Below are 23,479 nucleotides of genomic sequence, written 5' to 3' on the forward strand. Positions count from 1 at the left end.
GACATATGTCTTTCATCAAAGATTATAACTAAAAATGCCATCAAGGTGATAAACAATGTAGCCTTAATACTTTGTATGGGAAGCGAACCTGCAAACACGCAAGAATGTAATTCCTTTCCTATACCGTCTCGCTGCACGTTACACCACCACCGAACGTAAGTGACGTAGAGTAGCACGATTCCTAGAACCACACGCATGTGAAGTTAAAACATGTTTAATCATATAATCTTCATACATTCTTTGGAGGTAGTGAATGTGTAAATCCATGCTTGGTGCACTGTCGGAAAACAAATTTTTTCTATAGGCCTACTACTTCTATTTTAGAAGTTGTAGGCTAGGTGATCTAACCACAGGTTGACGGAACCATCTTTTTGGACTCGTTTTCCGACTGATTGTTTTTTTTTTGCCACACAGCAAAAATTTAGCTTGAAAGTTAACCTGCTACGGAGCAGGTTAGTTCTGTGGCATAGATTCCCATGGTTACCAAGCTGGGATTCACGTTAACCTCATTAATGGAACGGAATTCTCACTAAAATTAGCGAGACTTATCGAAATAAGCCAGGTTTGGCCTTTAGCGAGGTGTGTGCCAAATTTCAAGAGTTTTAGACCATGTTAACCACCTCAAAAACAGGAAAGCAAAAAAGTAGAATAACAATAATAATACTCAATAATAATAATAATAATCCTTACAAAAACAATAGGGCCTTGCGCCCTTCGGGTGCTCGGGTCCTAAATATAAACAGTTGCAACTTCCTGCGTAATTGCTGACTGAGTCAACATGAGTGCACGGTGTGGAAGTGTGATTGCAGCATGCGAGATTTGTTAGAAGGTGTCAGGAGAGGAGTTGAAATGTGAAAGCATGTGAGTGAGGACTGAGTGTACATAGTGTAGTTACTCTATAAGTGTGTTGTTTGTAAACAGTAAGGACTGTTTCGGCAGGAGATCAACCTGGGCCAGTTAACCCTGGAGGCGCTGTTGGACATGAACGACGAGCAGGTGTGCGAGACCCTGCAGAAGTTTGGTGCCAACGTGGAGGAGTGTGCCCGCCTCAACGCCTCGCTCTCCTGCCTCCGCAGTGCCCACAAGTCAGGTGAGACGCCTCAGCAAGCCAACCCAGTGTGCCGTAAGATCTTCCTTAAAGATGCTGTAGCTTACTTTTTAGCATGGCTTGACAGCTGGTGCCAGACTTTTGCCAGTTCAGGGATCCATCCATTAAAGCAACATTATGCAGGATTTGAAGAAAATATGGCAAAATAGGTAGTTAGTTTCTATTTCTATTAAGTTTTTTACAAATATTTTGTCATTTATCAGTGACAACTTTGCTGTTGTTGATGTTTACATGGCACATTTTGCTTTCAGTTAACTAGATGTTGATAAAAAAAACTCAGGGCTTAAAGTGTCAGACGTGAGCTGGTATGTTTACGATGTGAAAATAGGCAATGAGACTACAGTATATATGACGTCCTCATAAATGTCTAATAACTTAAGGCACAGACATTGTTATTGCTTTAAGCCCTGGAAACTACATAGCATCTCTGCTTTAATTAGTCATAAGCTGACTTTTCCCAACTCATTTTGGCCTGTCTTTTAAATAGTATGGTGTTGAAGGGTTGTGTATATGGCAGGTTGTGTATTTGTGTATTCCCTGGCAAGCGAATAGACTTAGAACAAACATATAGTCACTTAATGACCCACAATAGTCCCAGAATGGAATATTTTGTCAGTTTTTAACCCCACTTGTCTCTGTAAAGGATAGTGTGTGAAGGGCTAAAGTAGAAAACGCCAATGATGTGTGAATGTGGCAGGGAACTTGGTGCTTAAATGGAAAATTCTGCCCCCCAGTGGCATAAAGTAGAAATGCTACAAATCTGCTCAGTATTTACATTACAGTTGTTGTTATGGGTTTCTCACATTACATGAAAAAATAGCTTCAAGGTAACAACAGAAAAAAACATAGAAATCAATAATTCAAAACAATGGGTCACATAATTGAGTTCACAGAAATAATGAATGAAATAATAAACAATTAAATGGTTTCATAACAAGCCATTATAGAATATAAACAGTTGCACATATTGACAAACGTTGACGATAACATTTATATGCTTTTTATAATGGTGAAAATAAACAATTTATTTCAACATAGCATATTTGCCCCATAGGGTTACACTGTAGAGTCATCTGACGTAGGTATCTAACATGGCAGAGTTGGCCAAACTCTCTCTCTATACGCCTCTGAGAGAGATATAGCTGTAGCCTACAGGGCTGATAACTTTTGTTTTATCCTCTTCTCCTCCCCAGTTTCGATGCGTAGATGTGAGTTGTTACTGTGCAGTATTCAGGTATAAAAGAATGAAATACAGAACGACATAGGGTCTCTATGGCTGGCTTACACTGCCATCTTGGTCTAATAATCTACAGGCCATATTTTAACCAACTCTCCCTTATATTCGAATAAAAAAGCAGCATCACTAATGGAAGATAGGTTAATTTATTTTGCTCTGAAGGAAAATAGGCATGTAACCCATCTGGGGGTAGTGTACACACATACACTATGAGTAGTCAGCTCACCAGGAGCACTCTCTCACACATACACACACACACACACACACACACACACACACACACACACACACATACACACACACACACACACACACACACACACACACACACAAACACACACCTAAAGCAATGGGCAGCCTTTGATAGACCCGCATCTTTCAGGGATTGAACAGGCCAACAAGTCTTATTCCCTAACCAGAAGGCATTGGATGATCAAATAAAAATGAGATTGTAACCACTCTAACACTGGTATTGCCTGTGTGGAGCAGTCATCACATAAGACCAGAACCAGAACAAGAACCTGCTCGGAGTTTCCTGAGTAATCCTCATTTAATAATCACTCAAATTGCCCTTATATTTACAGCTACAAGTCTCTGTAGCTCTACAAGTGTCTGTGTTGTACTTTACCCAAATACTCCCACAAACTATTATTTGTATTTACTGTGATCATAGTGCTAAAAGTTAGCTTATAGCACCTGTGCCTGACTTCTCATAAGTAAATTGGCAATTGTCATACTATGGCTCTGTCTTCAGACTGGTGCTGTGTGTGCCGCTGTAGTTTCTGACAGCACATCAAAAGCTGCTGGAAGTTTAGCATGGATAGAGGAGCTAGTCTGTTAGGACACTTGCTGTTCTCACACAGGTCTACAGGTAACAGTGGTGTAGTTGTACCCTATAATAGTTGACAAGACTGCGGACTGGAACAATATAATTGGCCCACATATCTTTCCTGATCATCTTTATCACAGCCTCACATGTCTGAGATGTGGTGGCCAACATACAGTAGGTTGACATTTCAACGTTTAGAACTAGAAACGCCTTTGAGATGCCCGAACTCAGTTTCATGGTACACAGTTGTTATTGCATATGTCTGTCAAGTCACCATTTCATTGGTTAACCCGGAAGAGTGAAAATGGAACAAGCACTGCCTCTTGTGACAGGTGTACTGTATGTATCCCTGCTCTCTGTGATTTTGCTCAGTCAGTACCTTTAATCACCTGGGGGTGGCAGTCTAGTACCATGCTATTTGAACAAGAGGTAGTTTGGTAACCACGTTTGATAATGATTTTCTCCCATTTCTTTCCTGGAATGAAATGAATCTTTAGAGGACAAAGTCATGAACAGCCTCACAGTCATTAAACTAGCTAACTTCCTAATTTTAATAACTTAAAAGTTTGATATTCGGTGGGTGAATAAAATCTTGGACGTGTTCCTGTTCGCTTACAAGGCACTTGCTCTGCTCTATGAGGATTTCAGGGAATATATTTTACTGTCAGGCCATTGAATAATTGTTTATGAAAATGCCTGACAGTATATCAAGTTGTGTACAAACCACAGAAATCCTACATCTTAGAAATCCTACATCTCTAAACTACATCTTAGTTACGAGGGGGCATTTCTTTGAAAATACCAGAGGAATCTATATCCTCAAAACTATTTCTAATTTAACCTTACCACTGGATTTACTGTATTGTCGGAATTATGACTGAGTTATTTAGTCATCCAAATTCAATTATATCGCAAGACTTCTTTACAGTCTAAATCCTCAACAGATAATTATTCAGTTCCAAGTGCACTTTTGACAGCTGAATTTATTCAAACTTACAATGCAGAGACAATGACTCTGTTCCAATCCGTGTACTTCTGTCAGTACACTTTAATGAAGTGCGCTATGTGTGTGTTCTTACTCGCATAGTGTGTGAATTTCAATAGGGTAGGGTCGTCTCAAATCAAACACCAACTCCGGACACTTAACAGAAATGACTATCGTAACATTTGAACATACCATTACTGGTGTTCTAGTTTGAAGGTACTTGTGCACTCATATTAGGTATTGTAAGTACAGAAGTATGTGAATTGGAACACAGCCAATATCACATAGGCTAGTGATAAGGGGAAAGCTAGACTTGTACTATATTAAGGGAATAAATTCCTCAGCTGGAGTAGTCCAAACCCATTTGTACTGTCAGTATTCTTTTACACATATCTGTCGCTCCCCTTCCACCCCTCCAGCATGTTCTTACTGAGCCTCTTCCCCGGCCTCCCCCCACTTCCTCCAACCTCCTCTTCCTCCTCCGCGTCTCCGCTGGAGTTCGGCTCTGTGTTATCAGCCTCCGACTCTAAAGTGATTTATTAAGCCTGGAGCCATGGATGAGCCTCCTCCTGGCGTTCGAGTCGAGGTCGGCGTGACGGCTCCAGCACAGCAGCAGTAACCACAGCAGCAATCGTAGCAGTAGTAGCAGGAGCAGCGGTAGTGTGGCTGTTGATTTTGTTACAGGCTGGCTGTAGATGGCCCTAAGAGATGGCCAGAGGATGAATGAAAGACTGAATGAAAGTGAAAAAAGAACGAAAGAAAGAAAGAAACAAAGTAACAAAGAAAGAAAGAATGAAAGACTGCACAGGCAGCAAAGGGTGGAAAAAAGAAAGTAAGATAGAAAGAAGGAGTGAACAAGGTAAAAGAAAGAATGAATGAATAAAATAATGGTGAAAGTAGAAATTAATTAAGAAATAGTTAAACATAGTTAGACTGTTAAGCTAGTGGTGATCAGGCCAAAAAAAAGACAGAGAAAGAGTGGGAGAGAGAAAGCAAAAGGACAGACAGAGAGCAAGAGAGTGAGAAAGAAAGTTTGACTAGGTGATAATTGTGATGCATGGCCTCCAGATGAGAAGATTGGAAGAAAGAAAGAAAGAAAGAAAGAAAGAAAGACAGAAAGAGAGAGAATGAACAAGAGAGAGAGAGAAGGTTAGGCCAGCTGATGATGGTTGGGTAAGCCCTGTACGGATGAGGTGGAAGAAAAAAGACAAACAGAAAGAGAGAGAGAGAGAAATAGAAGAAAGACAGAGAAAGAAGGGTAGGGAGGTTGATGGTGGTCAGGCATGCCCTCCATACATGAGAATAGTGTAAGGCTGACCTGTGTGGACTGCATTGTTACAGCTCTGTGTGTGTGTGTGTGGGGGATACACCGGAGTGCTTCTAGTAGCACACACTTCATCGTTCTGCTCGGTGCTCTTCTACCTTTCTCTCTCTCTCTCTCTCTCTCTCTCTCTCTCTCTCTTGCTCTCTCTGTCTGTTCTTCCCCTTCATTTACTTGCATTTTCCTTCTTTCTCTTTCTGTCTTTTCTCCCACACACAGACAGACAGACACAAACACACACACACACACACACACACACACACACACACACACACACACACACACACACACACACACACACACACACACACACACACACACACACACACACACACACTCACATCACATGTCTCTGTCTTTTTGACCCAACCCCTCCTGTTGTTGTCCTGCTTGACTCTTTGAGATTGCTCTCACTGACAGCCAGTGGACATTGGCCTGCAAATTAGCCCTCTGCCATTTCTTCCTTCTTTCTTTCTGTACCTCTCACTCTTCTCTCCCCCCCCCCAATCCCTACCCATCCACCAACCCCCCCCACACACACACACACACACATACTTCCCGCCTCGCTGGGATAACTTTCACGGACAGGCGGACAGTGTACAAGGGCTTCCAAATGGGATAATTGCACATGGCCTGAGGGAGGTGTGAACATAACAGTAGAAATAACACCCTATGTGCTCCAGCTAAACATGACGAAAACAGTCTCCTAATTAAACCTCTCCTTTTCTCAGACACACAAACACCTTCCTCACTGTTTTTAGGCCATTAGATCTCAAAATGTATTTGTGCTGCAAGGGAAAATGGTCTTTTGGGAAATTTGCCATTTTTAATGAACCTTGTGTGATTCCCATAAAGTTTTTCAGTGCCGTAACAGGCAAATTGAGTTGTATTATAAATCCCCAATTATTGTTTAATGATTGTAAATATTCTTAGAAGTTTTGGTGCCATTTGACTCTATAGGCACAAATTACGACTCAGTGAAACAGATAGCTAGAACAAAATAAACATGAATACAAAATCATATTCTCTTGTTCTCTGCAGCTCTTTTCAAATCATTTGTGATGATTAAAAAATACAAATATGATTTGACGGGAAGACTATTGTTTTTCAGCTGAAAACCTGAGATTGAGGTTGTTAGCCTAATTGTTAATTTTTGCTAAAGTAAGCTATAAAAGACATTTGTGAGCTTATTTAAACTGATGGATAATTACGTAGAAGCATAAAGTGTAACTCTCGCCAAAATGCAACTAAGGGTCTTTTTGTGAATGGACCTGAATCAAACTTTCATTTAAAAGCATAATTAGGACGGAAGCGCCACTTTTAAGACCATGACCATATTGTCGTTTTCTGGTCAAATTACATTTTGAATGGGAGTGCTAGGGGCACTACTATTTTGATGCGATCATACTATGACACTACTAAGCTTACAAATGCATTTTAAACATCCTAGACACGTCGTGTGGTGTAACTGTGACGCCTCATATAGACAAATGGGGCAATTATCAGCCTTACCCAGTGGACGGGTAGCAAGCCTTAGTGCAGTGAGCTGATGAGTCTCTGAGCTCGCTAACAACCTCTCGGTGTCCAGTTCACCTTCCATGGGGCAGGGACTTGCCACCCGTGCCACCAGTCACCCTGTGCTGACACCGCTAATGATGCCGGGATCTTGGGCATAACGAGTAGTAGAGCCCCACACACACACACACACACACACGCACACTCCCTTATGCTTCTGGATGTATGTGCGCGAGAATGGCTAGTCATTAAAATAGCAGGCAAGACCTTCTTTCATCGTCCTCGAGCTGCTGAATTTTGTAACTGGAGTTGAATGTCAATGATGGAATTAGAGGGCAGAAAGGGTCAGCAATAGAATCCTCTTGTACATTTACACACCTTGTTCTATTAAATCCACATCAGTCATTTCATTTTTGGCCTCAAAATGTCTGGATCATTCCCGACTAGAGTGTTTTGCTGATATTCGTTCAAATGTACTGAGGGCTGATAAAGAAAAAAAAGAAAAAGAAAAACGCTAAGGCAAACATTCAGTTTGATTTGTTTATTTGGGTGGCATCTTATTGGGTTTGTTATCATACTCGTTCACTGCCGCTCATAACTGAAAGTGCAGAAAGATAAACAGCTGCTCTAATGCAGAAATGCTCTTTATATGGTTGACCCCTGCAGTCAGTGTCATGGTATGGTAAAGCAGGGGAACATATACAGCGTCCACAGTGGGTTATTCAACGAGGCAGATAGTAGGATGAGCCCTAAGGCGTCTTTAATGTGTGGTAATCAGTAAATAAAAGGCTTTGCCTACACAATATTAGTTAGTTAATTAATAATGTCATTATCATTAATCTCCCTGTCAGAGTCCTACACTGCCCCCGGAACATATGGCTCAGCAATGAATAACTAAAGTACACTATAAATAACTGCCTTTTGACTGCCGAACATTAGCTATTGCAACAAAAGCTGCCACAAACAGGCCATTACTGGCAGAACGGAGAGAACAATGGCGGAACGCCGTGGACAGGTCCTTTCACAACGCTCTAGAGTTCTCTGGGCTGGAACTCTGCCAAGTGCTGCTGCGGTCTGCTTCAGGGATAAAGAGATTCACAAACAATGCAAACACCCACCTGGTCATGTTCCTTTGTGTCGATTGCAGGGTATTAATTGGTGCACTCTTGAAGTTGCACTAAATATAGCTCCTTTTGTTTCATTACTTACACTTAAGTTCATTTAAAAAGCAGGAGCTAGCAGGACATTTTGTAGAAGAGTAGAATTTCTCCACACAAACATGCCAATCAGTGCAGCCAAGTGAATATATTGGTTACTATACATCACACCCCAACACTGTGTTTTTAGCTATCAGATCTGTTCTCGGTCAAGTAAGGGACACCACGTGTTGTGATTTTAACATAATGCTCTTTATTTTGAGTGACTGCACAAACATTTACTCTTTATACTCTGTAATAGCCTTCTTTATAAGAGACAGAGTCAGCTGCAGATCATTGAGCATAAACTAATAATAACGTCAATATACTGTGATGCGTATGAGTTATTATTACATATATATAATAAATAATATATATTTATTCTTTGCACTGTTACATAACTAACCAAATACGTCAAGCTAGAGAAGGCGCTAATGAAAGAGTAATATTGGTTTACTCAGGTGCCGTTCAAATGTCAGACTGGGCTTCCTCCCCTTTCTTCATTATTGCTTTGAATTCTCTGTGGCTCACTCTCTTTTTCAAAGAAGAATGCTGCCCAGGATTGTCATGGCGTTTCAACTGAAGTCTTCTTCCCCCTCAAACATTCGAGTCACTCGGCTCCACAGGGTAACGACTACCTAATGAGTAGGCAACATGTCTGAGTCGCCATGGAACTTTCCTCTAATGTGTCAGGCGAGTGGGTATGTGCGGAACTTTGAATGTGGAGTGGCTTGTTTGTCATCCACTCAGGCTAATTAAAAATGCCTCTCTGTGCATCATCAACCTGTGGGCGTCACCATCTGAGAAGAGTACTCCAAGACTCCTCACTCTGCCCCCAGGTTTTGGTCAAGGGTTAGGGGGGACGGAGGCTTGCTGTGGTGTGGTTTGTGTGGTGTGGGGTAAGGCTACTTATCTTCGAAAGACTCTCCCCTAAAGCTTGTCAGCATATTGTATGGTGGAACTTGTAGTGTGTCGTTCTCGGGTGCTAGAGAGCTCTTGATGCCCATCCACACACATGGATGCATGCATACAACTCAACACCACACAGTACTGCAGGACCGCTGCTCCCCAACCCCTGTTACATGTACGTACACACATTGAGGAACTGTCTGTTGTAGTTGAGGTCTAGTTATGTGAATGATCATAAGACGTGTGGTACAAATCCAGACAAATCTGAGGCGTCCTCCCTGACATGTTCATTAGAAAAAACAACTTGGGGTTTCTAGATTGTTCTATCAAAGTCTCATCCTCAGAGATATATCTTTACAAATGTTCTGCTTAATGCATCCCAGATCATCAGATCGCTAGAAAGATCATCACACCTACCAATGCTTGCTTTGTTTTTACATTTTACTTCAACGTTTTTCAAAATTCATGTGAATGCTCTGTTAGTGCTAAAAGCAAGCAGGGCACAGTGTCTTTTGAAATGGTCAAAGGGTGACACACTAATTGAAAGGGAGTTCACAAAGACCCGGCTGTTTGTATAAGATAAGAGTGGTCCAGGGACACGCTTAAGCATTAGAGTGTGTAGGGAACTGCATGAAAGATGATGCTTTTGTGAGCGTGAGAGTGATGTATTAAAAAAAGAGGCTCAAAGAACCACTATTAGTGAGTCCGTAACAAACTCTCGTATTTGAGTTGAACATCATTATCCTCGTAATTAATGGTGTCCATATGTGAGATGCTGATTAACCCTTATGCTTAGAGTGAAAGGGGTGTCTTGAAAACTTTATTTAGAAATGGAAGCATTTTTGAAATAGGAAAAGTGCCTAGTTATGCCTGTTGTTTTTAATTCATGGTGACAAGAGATGTAAACTTGCTTTATTTCTCTCTCAAAGAACAACTTGAGGATGACAAATTTCACGCTAATGGAGGTGAAGTACTTCTACTCTGTCTAGAATGTTCTTTAATGTATGCATATTTTAGTTAGTGTAATGCATGTGTCATAGCCTGGCAACCACGACCATCGCTCTCAGTCTATTTCACTTCAGCCTTCTTTCAATTCATCTCATGTCCAGTTGGATGGTTTGCTGTCGTGATGTCTTTGTTCAGTGAAGCCAGTGGCAGTTCTTGCTCTAGGGGGGGTCATCAGAAATCGCCTTTTGGTGGCAAAGTCTAGTCAGGGTTTCACCCACCCCCTGGATGGTCATTTTAAGTGAAGGGTGCTGCTCTATATTCATTTGCCCTAGAGCACCAAGAGAACTGGACATGTCACTGAGCAAAGCTTGATCCTGCTTTGTACTAAGTGCCCTTACGAGGAAAAACTTCTGCAAGTAAAGTTTATCCACAAGTACTTCTTAGCATATTATCACTAACTCCCGCTGCATTTTTAGTTGGTATATGCATGTATATAATATTAATTCTACACTAGGAAAGAAGAGTAGTTGTCCGCACACTGCAATCTCCCAGAAGAACTAAATTTATTGAGTTAAAAACATAATGTACTCATGCCTGATGAAGACCCTGGTGGGTCGAAACATTGCGTTATATTTTTAATTCAATAAATTTAGTTCTTCTGGGAGATTGCAGTGTGCGGACAACTACTTTTCTTTCCTTGATAAGCCTTTTTGTCCTGCACCTGGCCTCAGTGAGGTGGGATGTGCATACAATTACTTTTAAAAGAACTTCACTAATTATACACTAGCCGGTAGCCATAGTACACTAGCCATAGTGTACAAATACACTATACTTCCAATGAAGTAAATATACTTTCAATTTATTAGGCTATTGGACTTAGTATTTAGTAGGCTACTCTAAGGACACTTATTGTAAAGTCCAGAGATGTATGTACTGTGTACTGTGTGTACTGTGTACAATGTTCATGTAATGCAGTGCATGGGCTAACATTGCTGTTCCTGACTTGCTCTCCTCCTCACCTTTCCCTGCTCTGCTGTGACTGATATGATCAGTGTTGATACAGTGCTCAGTCCATTTCCACTTACTGTGTTCCTGGTATTCTGCCCCTTGTCTTTCCTCTCCTCTCTTCTTATTTGCCTTTCATGTCCTTCTGCCTTCACTCCTCCTCTCCCTTCTCCTCTCATCTCATCTGTTGTCCTTGACTCTTTTCTCCTCCTGTCTGTTCCTCTCCTCTCCTATGCTCTCCTGTGCTCCTCCCCCTGCTCTCTTTTCTTCACCTCTCCTCTCCCCCTTTTCTCCCATCATATATTGTCCTCACCTCTATTCTACTATCATCTGCTTTCTCTTCCTCTCTTCCCCATCATCTCCTCTCCTCTCTTTCTCCTCCCCCTCTCCACTCATCTCTCATCCCCTTTCCTCTCCTCTTTCTCCCACCTCCTCCTCTTCCTCTCCTCTCCTCTCCCCCTGTCCTCTCCTATGATCCCTCACTCCATGTCACAGGAAGCACACAGGTCAAGCAGGACTGGTCCATTCAGTGGCCGACAAGCGAATCTGGGAAGGAGAACAACCCGGCGTGCCAGCCGGAGCCCAGCCAGTGGATCAGGCTTCAGCTCTCCCAGAGCCCCAAGGTCCAGTCCAAATACAACCAGCACCACCAGCAGCACCTGTGCCACAGCCCCCAGGGCTTGGCGCCGGCACTGACGCCCTCGTCCTCCTCCCAGGCTGACCGGCTGACGGTGGACGCCCACGCAGGCCTCTTTCCCTCGCTGGACTCGGGCTACCGCTCGCTGCCACCATCGCCGCGCCAGCGCCACTTTGCCCACACGCCGCCGCGGACGCCGCTAGTGGTCAACGCCAGCATGACGCCGCCTGGCACACCGCCCATGCGCCGGCGGAACAAGGTGATGAAGGCGCCGGTGACGCCACCGCTGTCCGGACGCAAGCTCATCCACCTGTTGCCCGGCTTCAGCACACTCCACCGCAGCAAATCGCACGAGTTCCAACTGGGCAACCGCATTGATGATATGCAGACGCCAAAGTGAGTCAGCCACACACACACTCACACACATATAAACAGACAAACCGACACTAACACACACACACACACACACACACAAAAGCACTAACGTAAACACACACACACACACACACACACACACACACACACACACACATACACACACACAGAGAGAGAGAAGTTCCAGAACAGTAATCCAGCCATTATATGCCAGCTAAAGCCAAACCTCCTCAAACTAACAAACTACCTTGATTCAATAATAGAGAGATCATCATTTCGAAAACATTTTACTTGGCTGCCAAGGTGATGCATGGCTTGCAGTTAACCCCGTGATGTGCACAAGGTCTCCTGCTGTAGGGGGATCGGCAATGACATAAATAACACTGTTGATAACACTATGCAAGTAAGTGTTGCAGTGTTTCCCACAGAATTGAATTCCATTTGTGGTGGTTGGTTTGCAGAATTAACTTGAATACAACAGCTTTTAACAATTAGCACAGTGTGGTTATGATTCTAACCAGATTTAAGCACAATTTAGTACAACCTGGAAAATCATTGTGTGGTGGTCAATGTTGATATTGTGGTGGGCCGCCACAAATAAGTCAATGTATAGGAAACACTGTGTTGTATTATAGCACGTTCGAGCACTTTCCCTGAGTATTGCTTACATACTGCATGAGGTTACACCCAATATTTTGTCCCTATTCTTCTTAGATTCCTAAATGACACTGATCTTTGCACTTAGAGGCCTTAAACATAGAACTTCATTGGTCTGGTAATAAAAACAGTCATTGGTAACTTTGAATACTGATAATCAAAGTAATCAGAGCATGGCTTAAAAAAGAACTTAATATGATATTTTGTTACTTTCATAAGTATCTCATAGGCGTACACTCCTCAGGAAGCTAATTCCACGTTGCAGTGCAGTGCTCTGATAGTCTAACCTGATTTCAGAATGCATCACCACGTTTGAGAAGAAGTGTCCGTCCGTAGAGATAAGCAGGACTCAGCCAGAGCTGTGCACTTGGCACAATGTTCATCTGATTAGTCTCCAGTTACAGTGGATAGAGTTAGAGGTCCGCAGTTGGAAGATAGTCAGGAAAGGCACACACACACACACACACACACACACAGACACACACACATATATAAACACAGAATCGCAAGCACGCATACACACAGACAGAAACACACACTCTCTCTAATAGCACCTGTTAACTGTGTGCACCTGTTACTGTAATGAGATTTCATACTTACAAACACACCTGCATGTGTGAGAGTGTGTGACCTTGTTGACATTTGCCTCTATACACACATGCACAAAAACACACACACACACGCACACGCATACACACACACAGATGCAGATTTGCTTATCGCATTGGTAATTATGGGCCAGTATCATCTCATGGCATTAGATAAATGACTTTTATTATTCTGCCAGGGGTGGGCTGAGGAGGAGGGGAATGTTTGAGGGGAACAGGGCCATGTGTGCTGCTTTGTATATGCATTCGCATGAGTGAGTGTGTGTGTGGGTGTGTGTGTGTGTGTATGTAGGTGTGTGTTTGTGTTTGCGTACATGTGTTTGTGTGTGAGTGTGCTTGAGTGTGTATTTGTGTGTGTTAGTGAGTGTGTGTGTGTGTGTGCTATTGCGGAGTGGATAAGCACTGCTCAGAATGGGATCAAACAGCATTAGAGAATTGATTACCGGTCCCAGAGCCCTGATAGACCACAGACACAGGACTTCAGCTTCTAATCAATGACAAGATGCCTGGAAATGTTGGAACTCATCATGGTTGAATCAGCAGACCACTGGTCCACCTCCGCCCCACTCTTTGACGCATGTGGACTCATTCTCCCCCTCTATTGTGTGCCGGTCGTTTTGGTTTGGAGGACATGAAAGACTCTCAAAGCTTGTTTTCTCTCCCTGCTTCTCTCTAATAGTTTTGGGATTCTGTTTTGCTGTTCTTCTAAAAGAAAGAATGTATAGCATTACTGCTGAGAGAGTGTTTGCTGTTTGTGTTTTTTTTTGTTGTTTATGTTTGAATTGTGGAGGAGCATGTTGGAAGTGGTTAATGTTAGGTAAATTGTTGCATAGTCAGATCAGTGAAGAAGCTATCCTTGTTATCTGAAGATGCAAACTGTTGCCATCATCGTGCTCTGAGGTGCTTATTTATACAGTCTCTCTTTGGACTTCTTTTTGGACCAAAACACTCCTATTGACATTTATTTGGCATAACTTTCTATTGACAACCAAACACACACACACACACACACACACACACACACACACACTACATTTATTCACATAAATGTGAATTTGAAATGGTAACATTTACATTACGAAGGAGAAAGAAAAAAATATTTTCATTACATTACCAAATCTGAAAACAAACCCTTAGTAATTTGCCTTATGATACTATGTGGACTTGCTTGAACTCACCCTTCCCTCCTTTCCCTTAGAGACTGTCTTTATGAGTCTCCCCTAGCCACACGAATGAACGAACGAGTCATCAGTAGTCTACCCATTCCTCGCCTAATTATCCCACTGCATACATTGATCAGGGATTAACCTTTGACCCCCTGCACACATTCCCCGCTAATGAGAAACCCTCGCTGGAGTGAGAAGGACCCGACGTTTTCTCGCCTCTTGTGTTTGCATGCCTACTTCACTACATGCCTGATGAGGATGTGCATGCCGACGGATTGACTTCTCTCGTCTCTCAGCCCAGAGCTCACCGCGACACACCAAGCCCAGGCAGCCCCTCTCCTTTGTCTGTGTGGTGCTGGGTTAGGATAGGTATGACTGTCATTTTTAGATGTTTTTAAATGAACCTCAGAAATCTGGTTACTCTCTCAAGGATTTCTCCAGCTGCCTTTCATGTATGTGTGTGCATGTGTGCGCGCGTGTGTGTGTGTGTGTGTGTGTGTGTGTGTGTGTGTGTGTGTGTGTGTGTGTGTGTGTGTGTGTGTCTGTGGCATTGTTGAGGTGCACTATTGTGGAAGGAGCTTTGTCAAGGGAAGGGGAAATTTGAAGTGAGGGTTGCTTGACAACTGTGTTGTTGTTCTTGATGGGATTCTTTCTTTTTTGGTTTAGCATAGGGGATTTGCCAAAGAAGGGAACAGCATGTGAGGATATACAAATTTCCATTCTCTGTAATTTGCACAATCAACAACTGCACCTATGTGTTAGTGAGGGGACATGTGAGCATGTGTATATGTATGTTTTTGTGTGTGTGTGTGTGTGTGTGTGTGTGTGTCTGTCTGTCTGTCTGTCTGTGGCTGTGCTTTTGCAGTGTGTGTGTGTGTGTGTGAATGCAGTTTATGCCTGTGTGTGGACACATATCTGACAGACTGCTGCAGTGGCTGCTGGAACCAGTAGCTAAGGGGTTTGGAAACTCTGTGAATCTGGAGAGAGATGGCGGTGGACTCGGTGACAGTTGGACAGATGGTGCTGGTGTATGTCTCCGGTGTTTCTTGCTGTCGACAGAGCTGCTTGACAGCCAGCCTGCAATTAGCATCTGCTTCCCTACTTAATGAATTGCTCCGTCCATTCACAACAGTTCATCAATGGGCAACATAAGGATCTTTATGTTTCAGCAGATGCTATTCATAGGCCTTGGTGCTGAGTGGAAGGTCTTTTTTGAGTCAGTCACATCAGAGGATGTGTGATGATGGATCTTTTTATAGGGGCTAAAATGGAATATTATTAAGATTATTATGTGCGTTCATGTATGAAAAATTGTCGTCATCACGTAGATGGAAGATGTTGGATAGGGGTATTTGTACAGAAATTCTGACGTAGTGAATTTGCTCCACATTTGAGCATTCAGGATGTGTGTGGATTGTTGGTTAAGCATATTTAATGATAGCCAGACCTCATTCAGTATATTTCCAATTCCACATTAAAAACAACAGTAACTAGCACCAGCAGCACAGTTGATCATGACTGAAAGAGTTTTCTTGAAAGAGAAGGGAGACAACAAGGAGAAATGGTCTGAAGTGAATGAACATCAGGAGATTGTTGTGATTTATAGGTTTATATTTAATTTCACTTTTACAGTATAATAGTTTCTAACCTGATAGATCTTGTAATTTAAGTAGTGTGTGTCAGCAGTGTAGTTTTATGTATCCTCTTTTCTGCAACCGATGTCGAGCTGGGGCATAACCTTGTCACGGTCATCGCAATATCCTGAAATGGTGTCCAATTTATGAGTTTTCTGCCACCTGACACCCAAAAAAATATGACTAAGGAATAATCCCCTGGAGCTGTATAGTTTCACACTCGTCTGCCACCCAAATTACCGAACCAGTTCTTCATGTGCCCCTGGGCCCGGGGACGAGTTCGCCATGGCTACAAGTGCCAGTAAATGCATTTTCAAAGACACCCAAAAAAAGTGCTCGAGGTACTGCACTCTTACTGCCTCTTAAACTTTTCCATCCGTCAGTTGGAGTGGATGCACGGCGCAGCCATTCATTTTGCTTATGTTGCCTCGTCTCCTCTCGTCGCCCTCTCTCTCATTCTCTCTCGCTGCCGCCTCGTGCCCTTTTCAAAGCGAGTACCTCTCCTGGCTCGAGTGATAATTAACAGAGCTCATTTGGTATGTTAATACGGATCAACATGTGTGTGTGGAAAGGCCACCGTCGTTCATAGCCTCGTCAGCGTCTACGTGCGACCGAGGGTCTTGGAGTGCTGGGCGGAGGGGAGTGGAGGGGGTGGGGTGTGTGTGTGTCGGGGGGTGGGAGTGGATGGAAGAGAGGGGAGGTGATATAAAATTGATTGTTCTTGTGTCTGCGTCTGTGACTGCCAGCACCCATCATGACTACCATTTGAAACTTTTAGAAACTGTATACGATACAAAGGGGCCTGATTTCAATAAATGGCAAAATGCAAAGTCTAATATGTACTGAAACTAATTTAACAACTTGCCAAAATATATTTGCTAACTAAATACCAGGACCAGTATCCTAAGCACAAACAGGTGTGGGTCATCTCAATGCTCCCACACACCACAATGGCTTTAACTCATGCACAACACACTCTGCTTTTTGCCTGATTCTGAACGCTGCCCATCCTTCATATGACGGCTCCTTTGTTATCATATGCAACTCTGCTACAAACACAAAATCAACACATAGCCGGTGCTGCAGGTGAGCGTTTGAGAGAACTTCTCTCTCACCGAATCTCATATTTGCTGATAAATCACAAGGCTGTGCTATGGAGGCAGGAGGGGGAGGAGGGCTGTTATTTACAAGGCTCTTCTTTTTTTCGCTTCTTCTTCTTCTTCTTCTTCTTCTTCTTCTTCTCCTTTCATCTTCCTCTCTCCTTCCAGGGTTATTTCTTGCTTGATTTAGCTCACCTGAAGGGAGACGTTTGTGTGTATTGTGGGTTATCTGGCTCAATGTTTGGGTTTGATTAAAAAATGTTTCCTCCATCTCTCTGGTTGGCATTCTTTCCATTCCTCACTGTCTCACTCTCATTATTTCTCAATAACGCGTCCGGTTTAAATTGTCATCATATATCTGAATCTGGGAAATAACCCAGCTCAAAGAAAGATATTTGCATACTTCAAACTCTTCACAGGATATAATTTCTAACAATGCACAGTTGACCCTGTGAGGGTTTATCTGACTTATAAAGATGACTCTAATAAGTGTGATGATGATCTTTGATGGTTTCTAGGTATTCACTGTGGATGTGCCTTTTATAGGCATGTGTTTGTGATTGAATAAGTGTGTGTGTGTGTGTGTGTGTGTGTGTGTGTGTGTGTGTGTGTGTGTGTGTGTGTGTGTGTGCGTGCGTGTGTGTGTGTGTGTGTGTGTGTGTGTTAGAGAGAGTTAGAGCGATAGGGAGAGACAGAGGGAGAGGGAGAGAATTTGTATGAGCATATGTTTGTGAGTTTGTTGTGTGTGTGTGTGTGTGCATGTATTTTGAGAGAGTGAGAGCGACGAGAGAATGTGTGTGAGCGTACGTATGTATGTGCCTGAACAGCTGAGCTGTTGAGGAAGCTCATCCATGTTTATCAGGGCATTGGCATCGGGCCGTTAATGGCCAGTCAGATTAAAGGGATGTCAGAACGCATCAGGGAAAAAAACGAGAAAAACTCCAGCACGTCTCTCGTGCTCCATCTAGCCCAGCACTCAGGGGTCGTCATCCTTTTAAAGGGCCGGCAGGATGGGGAGGCATGCTTATGAATTTATATGAGTAGTTAAAGGCACGTCATCTCGCTGTCCAGGCCACCGCACGGCCCGCCTGTGCATAATTGATTTATGAAACCCACGAGTGTGGGTGATGATAGGAGTTTGTGTGCGGGGCCACGGGTGTGGTTAGGGTGGCTCTCAGTGTTTGGGTGCAAAGAGCCTTCGAGTCGGAGATTTATGCTGATGTGCTGACACCCGTTTGTTTATTTCATGCCCGTGAAATACAACCTGCAATATACACGAAAGCTCATTCCACAATCCGTCAGATAGAGGAATAGTTATTATCAGTGTTACCAATATCAATGTTGTTATTTGAGTATAAATCCTGCCTTATAAAGGTGCCTTATCGAGTTAACCCCAAGCAGCTTGAACGTATTGCTGTGACTCAATTCAGTTTTCAGCTGTGGCCAATCACTGTCAATACTGGCACACTTAAGAGGCTCATTTGAAGTCATGATTCAAAGGTGTGACCCCTCTTCTCTTGTGCCTGTCCTCACATCTTGATCTTAACAATCAGATTGGTGGTTGGTTGGTGTCATATCTGATCGAGAAAAAAATAAATCCTTGTTTGAGTGCGTTGAAGAGGCCACCGCACTCGCTTGATGCTTGACTCTCTAGAAGCCTCTGCATCTGTGACTGAGTGGTGTTGTACACTCTGAATCTCTCTGTACTGTAGGTGGACCTGAAGCCATCAGAGGGAATTGCCCATAAAGGCTAATCCACCGAGTCATGTGATTTAAGCTGAAGAAAAAGATTGAGTCCCTTCACAGGGTGCAAGTTGTGACACAAGGACTTCACAAACGGCAGCTGTAGCAGTAGAGGATAACTGCCTAATATAATTAATGACTACATCAGCCATTACATCACACAGAAGAATTATTTCAGATTTTGGGCATTTACTGTAAATAAATATTATTTATTTAGGCATTTACTTATGCATTTATCAGGGGATATTATGGAATATTTAACACACATTAATGCACGAAAAGATTGATTTCAGAAGAAGAATAGCTATTGTATGTAAGTTTGATTTCAGAAGAAGGATAGCTATTGTATGTAAGTAGATTAAGGAACATTCTGTTCTTTTTTGTAAAGTCTTTGTGTTCCATGGAATTGAATTGACATGAACGTAACCACATTCTGAGGAATTTAAAATACTTCTTCATAGTAAATTCTTGATTCATGGCAGCATGAACAGGTCTGTGATTGGAAACAGCCTGTTTTTCTTTGTTAGGTAATGAGGCTAGCATAGTTAGCAAGCAGCTAGTCTCCTGCATCTGTTGTGAATAGGTAAGGACGCCAGGCACTTAGACCAGTTCAGCATGAAGACTTCACTTCTAGACCTTTCCAAAGCTTTTGAGGTGGTCGTATGCTGTTTAGTAGTGTGGCTAGAGAACTCAGCCGCCAACACCAGGGGTGGGACCCTGAGGAGGTAAATCTCTCCATCATACTGTACGGGCCACTATAAAAGACAAGAGGTGACTCACCTGTCTACAGGGTAAGACAACACAATAGGTGCCAGCCACCTCCTGCTCCTGCTTACGTAGAACAGTGCTAGAGGTATAATGATTGGTGTGTGTGCGTGTGCGCAGCGCAGCGCAGCGCGTGTTAGGTGTGTGTGTGTGTGTGTGTGTGTGTGTGTGTGTGTGCAAGTGTGCATGTTTGTGTGAGTGTGCGTGTGGTGTGTGTGTGTGTCTGAGAGAGAACTCACTCAGGAGAACTAACAAGGTTTTTTAGTAGTGCTTCCGTTGCTGGAAATTGTTTTTAAAAAAAATAAAGATAAAATGCTTGAGTGTAGAATCAAAGTAATTGAAATTAGGAGCCACTTGATTCCGACTGGCTTGTTGTGCCTCAGAGTATTCAGAAACCCAGGGGGCTTCGTACTCAGCATCACAGCTGCTCTTTGATGAATTTAGGAAGATTACAGTGTTCAACAGGTCAAGATGTGTGTGCTTCTTCATCTCATAGTCTACCATCCGCAGTGTTATAATTTAGAGTTATGAAGTAGCATTGGCTAATGTGTGGATTAATATGAAGGCAGTATATAATGCTAAGTGCTGAAGATTTATTTACGTTCACTAATAAATTACCGGGATATGTCAACTAACAAATTTAATTATTGAATCCGGTAAATGTTGTTTTGCTACCTTTACTGCTATTTTTAGATCACCTGAGCAAGAGGAAGAAGTCTCCTTGATCCTGGTGAAATATTGTTGATATTTGAACTCAACAGGGAGTTAAATATATGCCCATTAAATACAAACAAATTGTACCTAGACTAATGGTCACAGAATTACACAGTTAAGTTACATTGAAGAACAAGGTGAATAGACAGGATAGGTACTCAGAAGATTGAAAGTCACAGTGGACACAATCTCTGGTCAGCATGCCTGTAACAGCAACACCACACATGCTCTTTCACATCAGATATTTGCCAGCTGCCAACTTATATAGTTGTGCAATACATATCTAAAATAAATCTAGATGTAATTCATTGGTCATTTGAAAAATGTATGCTTTAAGTTGAAGTCCGAAGGTCAAAGTGAACTCTATGGACTTGTCTGGTCTGCCTGTAACAGCAGCACCGCACACATTGTTCCTCGTCAAACATTATCAGGCTGACCCCTTTTTTGACCAGTGAATCTCCTAACAAAAATGGCTCCCTCCACCCAGCATACTCCTATTTATGGAGTCATTTCTTTATGGAGTGCTGTAGCCTGTTTTTCTTTGTTAGGTAACGAGGCATGCGCCGACTGGCTTTTTATAGGAGCCTGAGCACCTGCAGGGCTGTAGTGTCCTCTGTGTTCTCACTGGAGGATGATGGGACGCTGCCATTGGTCGGAGCGGCCGACGTCATCGCTGCACCTGGGTGAGCGGAGTGGGGCTGCAGTCAGGCCTGTGCTGTAATTGGTTTTGGCTCCCGCATGCTTCTCGCAAGATGTCTGGCTTTGATGCCAGGTTCATCGCCAAAAATAAATGTTAACTTCTGTGTGATGAGTTTAAGGAGAGAAAAAAGCAAAGCAAAAAAAAAAAAACTGCTGTCAGACTGAACACTTAAAAATTCTTTTTGATTTGGAATGTATGAAAACTTATTAGCTTATTGCTTATTTTTGGGTAATTTTAGTCAGCAGGAGACAGCCTGGCATCCTCCTCGGGACAAAACATTGATCAGGTTCAGGGTTGTTGAGATTCTCTTAGTTCTGAAAAAAAGATGGGTGTTTTAATTAAGATGGAGAGTGTAGTTCCAGACTTATAAACTTTATTTCTTTTCAAGGTTTCTATGAACATACAATTAATCATAATGAAACGTCAAGATGATACTTCAAGACAACTGAAGACATTGGTTATCTTTACCAAGTATCCCCAAAGCAAAGCATGTGAATTAATTGATTCAGTGCCTTAGGACTCTTGAGAGCTGCCTGTATGTACCATAATATTAAAGTTAGGAGTAAGGTCAAGGTAGTAGTCATCATCTGGTGAGATGTAGTGTACAGTATATTTTATATAGATAAATAAATAAAGATCATTCTACAATCATTAGTGAAACAGGCCATATTCAGCAATGCCACGGACAGAGTACCAGAGCGCTGGTAAAATACTGTAGCATAGTTCTCACTACATGTGCCTGCCAGTATACTGATTTAGTTACTGTAATCAAGAGATACACTGTCTCCACCTCTTCATTCAGTTTTCTCCCCTCCACCCTACTCCACTTCAGACCTCAGCATTGTGCAACCTGTTGGGAAGTAGAAGTAGAAAGAACGATTGTGAACGAAGAATTGAAACATCCGTTTCTTTTCCTCTGCCCCTCCATTTCATATTCGCTTGTTCTACTGCCCGCTCCCCTTGCTAGTTCCCTTCATCCCCTGAGGCATGTGTGTGTGTGTGGGTTTACTGGGTGGTTGTGTGTGTGTGTGTGTTTGTGTGTGTGTGTGTGTGTGCGTTTGTGTATCGGTGTGTGTCTGTGTGTGTGTGTGTTTGTGTGTCTGTTCATGTGTGTGTCTGTGTGTGTGCGTTTGTGTGTCTGTTTGTGTGTGTGTGTGTCTGTGTGTGTGTGTGTGTTTGTGTGTCTGTTCATGTGTGTGTGTGTGTCAGCGCTGTCAAGGGCCGGGCCATACACACACACACACACACAGAGCTCTCAGCACGGATGAGGAATGCATTAAAATCTTAACATCAGACGAGACTGACAGCAGCCTCCATGCTGGCACGGGGGAGGGGGAAGGCAGCACTAGCAAGCCCAAGAGCAGAGGGAGGACGCTGGGGCTCCAGACACTGGCAGCAGGGGGGTGCATGGTGATATGGGGATGCCTTGACAAGTTGTTATTCTAAGCTTCCCAAAGATGCTTTCTCTCTCTCTCCCCCTCCTTTCTCTCCCCTTCTATGTAGCTTTCTTTCTTTCTTTTTTCTATCTCTCTATCTCTGTCTGTCATTCTTTCTTACTCCTGCTGTATTTCTGCTTGTCCTTCTCTCTCTCTCTCTCTTTATCTTTTGGTCTCTTTGACTCTCACAACCACAACCACTATATCTCTCTCTCTCTCTCTCTCTCTCAGACACTCACACACACACACACACACTCACACACACACACACACACGCACGCACGCACGCACACAGACACACGCACACACACACACACACACACACACACACACAGTTCTTTATTTTTGCTTAGATTCAGGGCCAGAGATCATTCCATGAGGATCATTCCAATGATCATCACGACTGGTAGCTAGCCTGAGGCTGCTGCTAGTCCATCAACATCGCAGGCCCAACTAAAACCAGGCTTTTCAGGGTCTCTCATGGCGTATTTTTTATACTTTGGTGACATTTCTCATTAATAACAAGAAAGCTTCCAAGTTCTGAAGTTTATGCGATTATGGTAATGGTAAGAGAATATAAAATTCATAGAAACTTAGTAATGTAAAATTGGATGCGGTGGAGTTTTACATTAGAGATCTCTACTGCAAGGGGCTGCTAGCTGTTCTGTTTTGTGTCTTCACAGAATATTGTGATTATTTTGAAAACACTTGTAGGTTGAGGTTTGGCAGTTTGCAGCGAGTTTGTTTGTGTTTGTTTAGACTTGTTTCCTTTTTTATCTCCATATTCCTCAAGTGCTAGCCCATCATCACTCACACACTTTAGAATTACATTTGATAGAGTAGCTAAGTATAGCTGCAGCATCATCCTCCCCCCTGTTTCCACCCGCAGTA

General features: G+C 42.8%; 1 protein-coding gene across 2 annotated transcripts in view; it reads left to right on the top strand.

Moving 5' to 3' along the window:
- Positions 1-23,479, top strand: part of ksr2 (kinase suppressor of ras 2) — a 92,418-nt gene that overhangs the window by 16,167 nt on the left and 52,772 nt on the right. For both annotated transcript variants that reach the window (XM_048243340.1, XM_048243339.1), the window contains exons 3-5: positions 940-1,090; positions 10,030-10,065; positions 11,549-12,086. In XM_048243340.1, coding sequence (XP_048099297.1) covers positions 940-1,090; positions 10,030-10,065; positions 11,549-12,086 — 725 coding nt within the window. The remainder of the gene's footprint in view (positions 1-939; positions 1,091-10,029; positions 10,066-11,548; positions 12,087-23,479) is intronic.

Source organism: Alosa alosa, chromosome 5 (genome assembly GCF_017589495.1).
Source record: "Alosa alosa isolate M-15738 ecotype Scorff River chromosome 5, AALO_Geno_1.1, whole genome shotgun sequence".
Lineage (NCBI taxonomy): Eukaryota > Metazoa > Chordata > Actinopteri > Clupeiformes > Clupeidae > Alosa > Alosa alosa.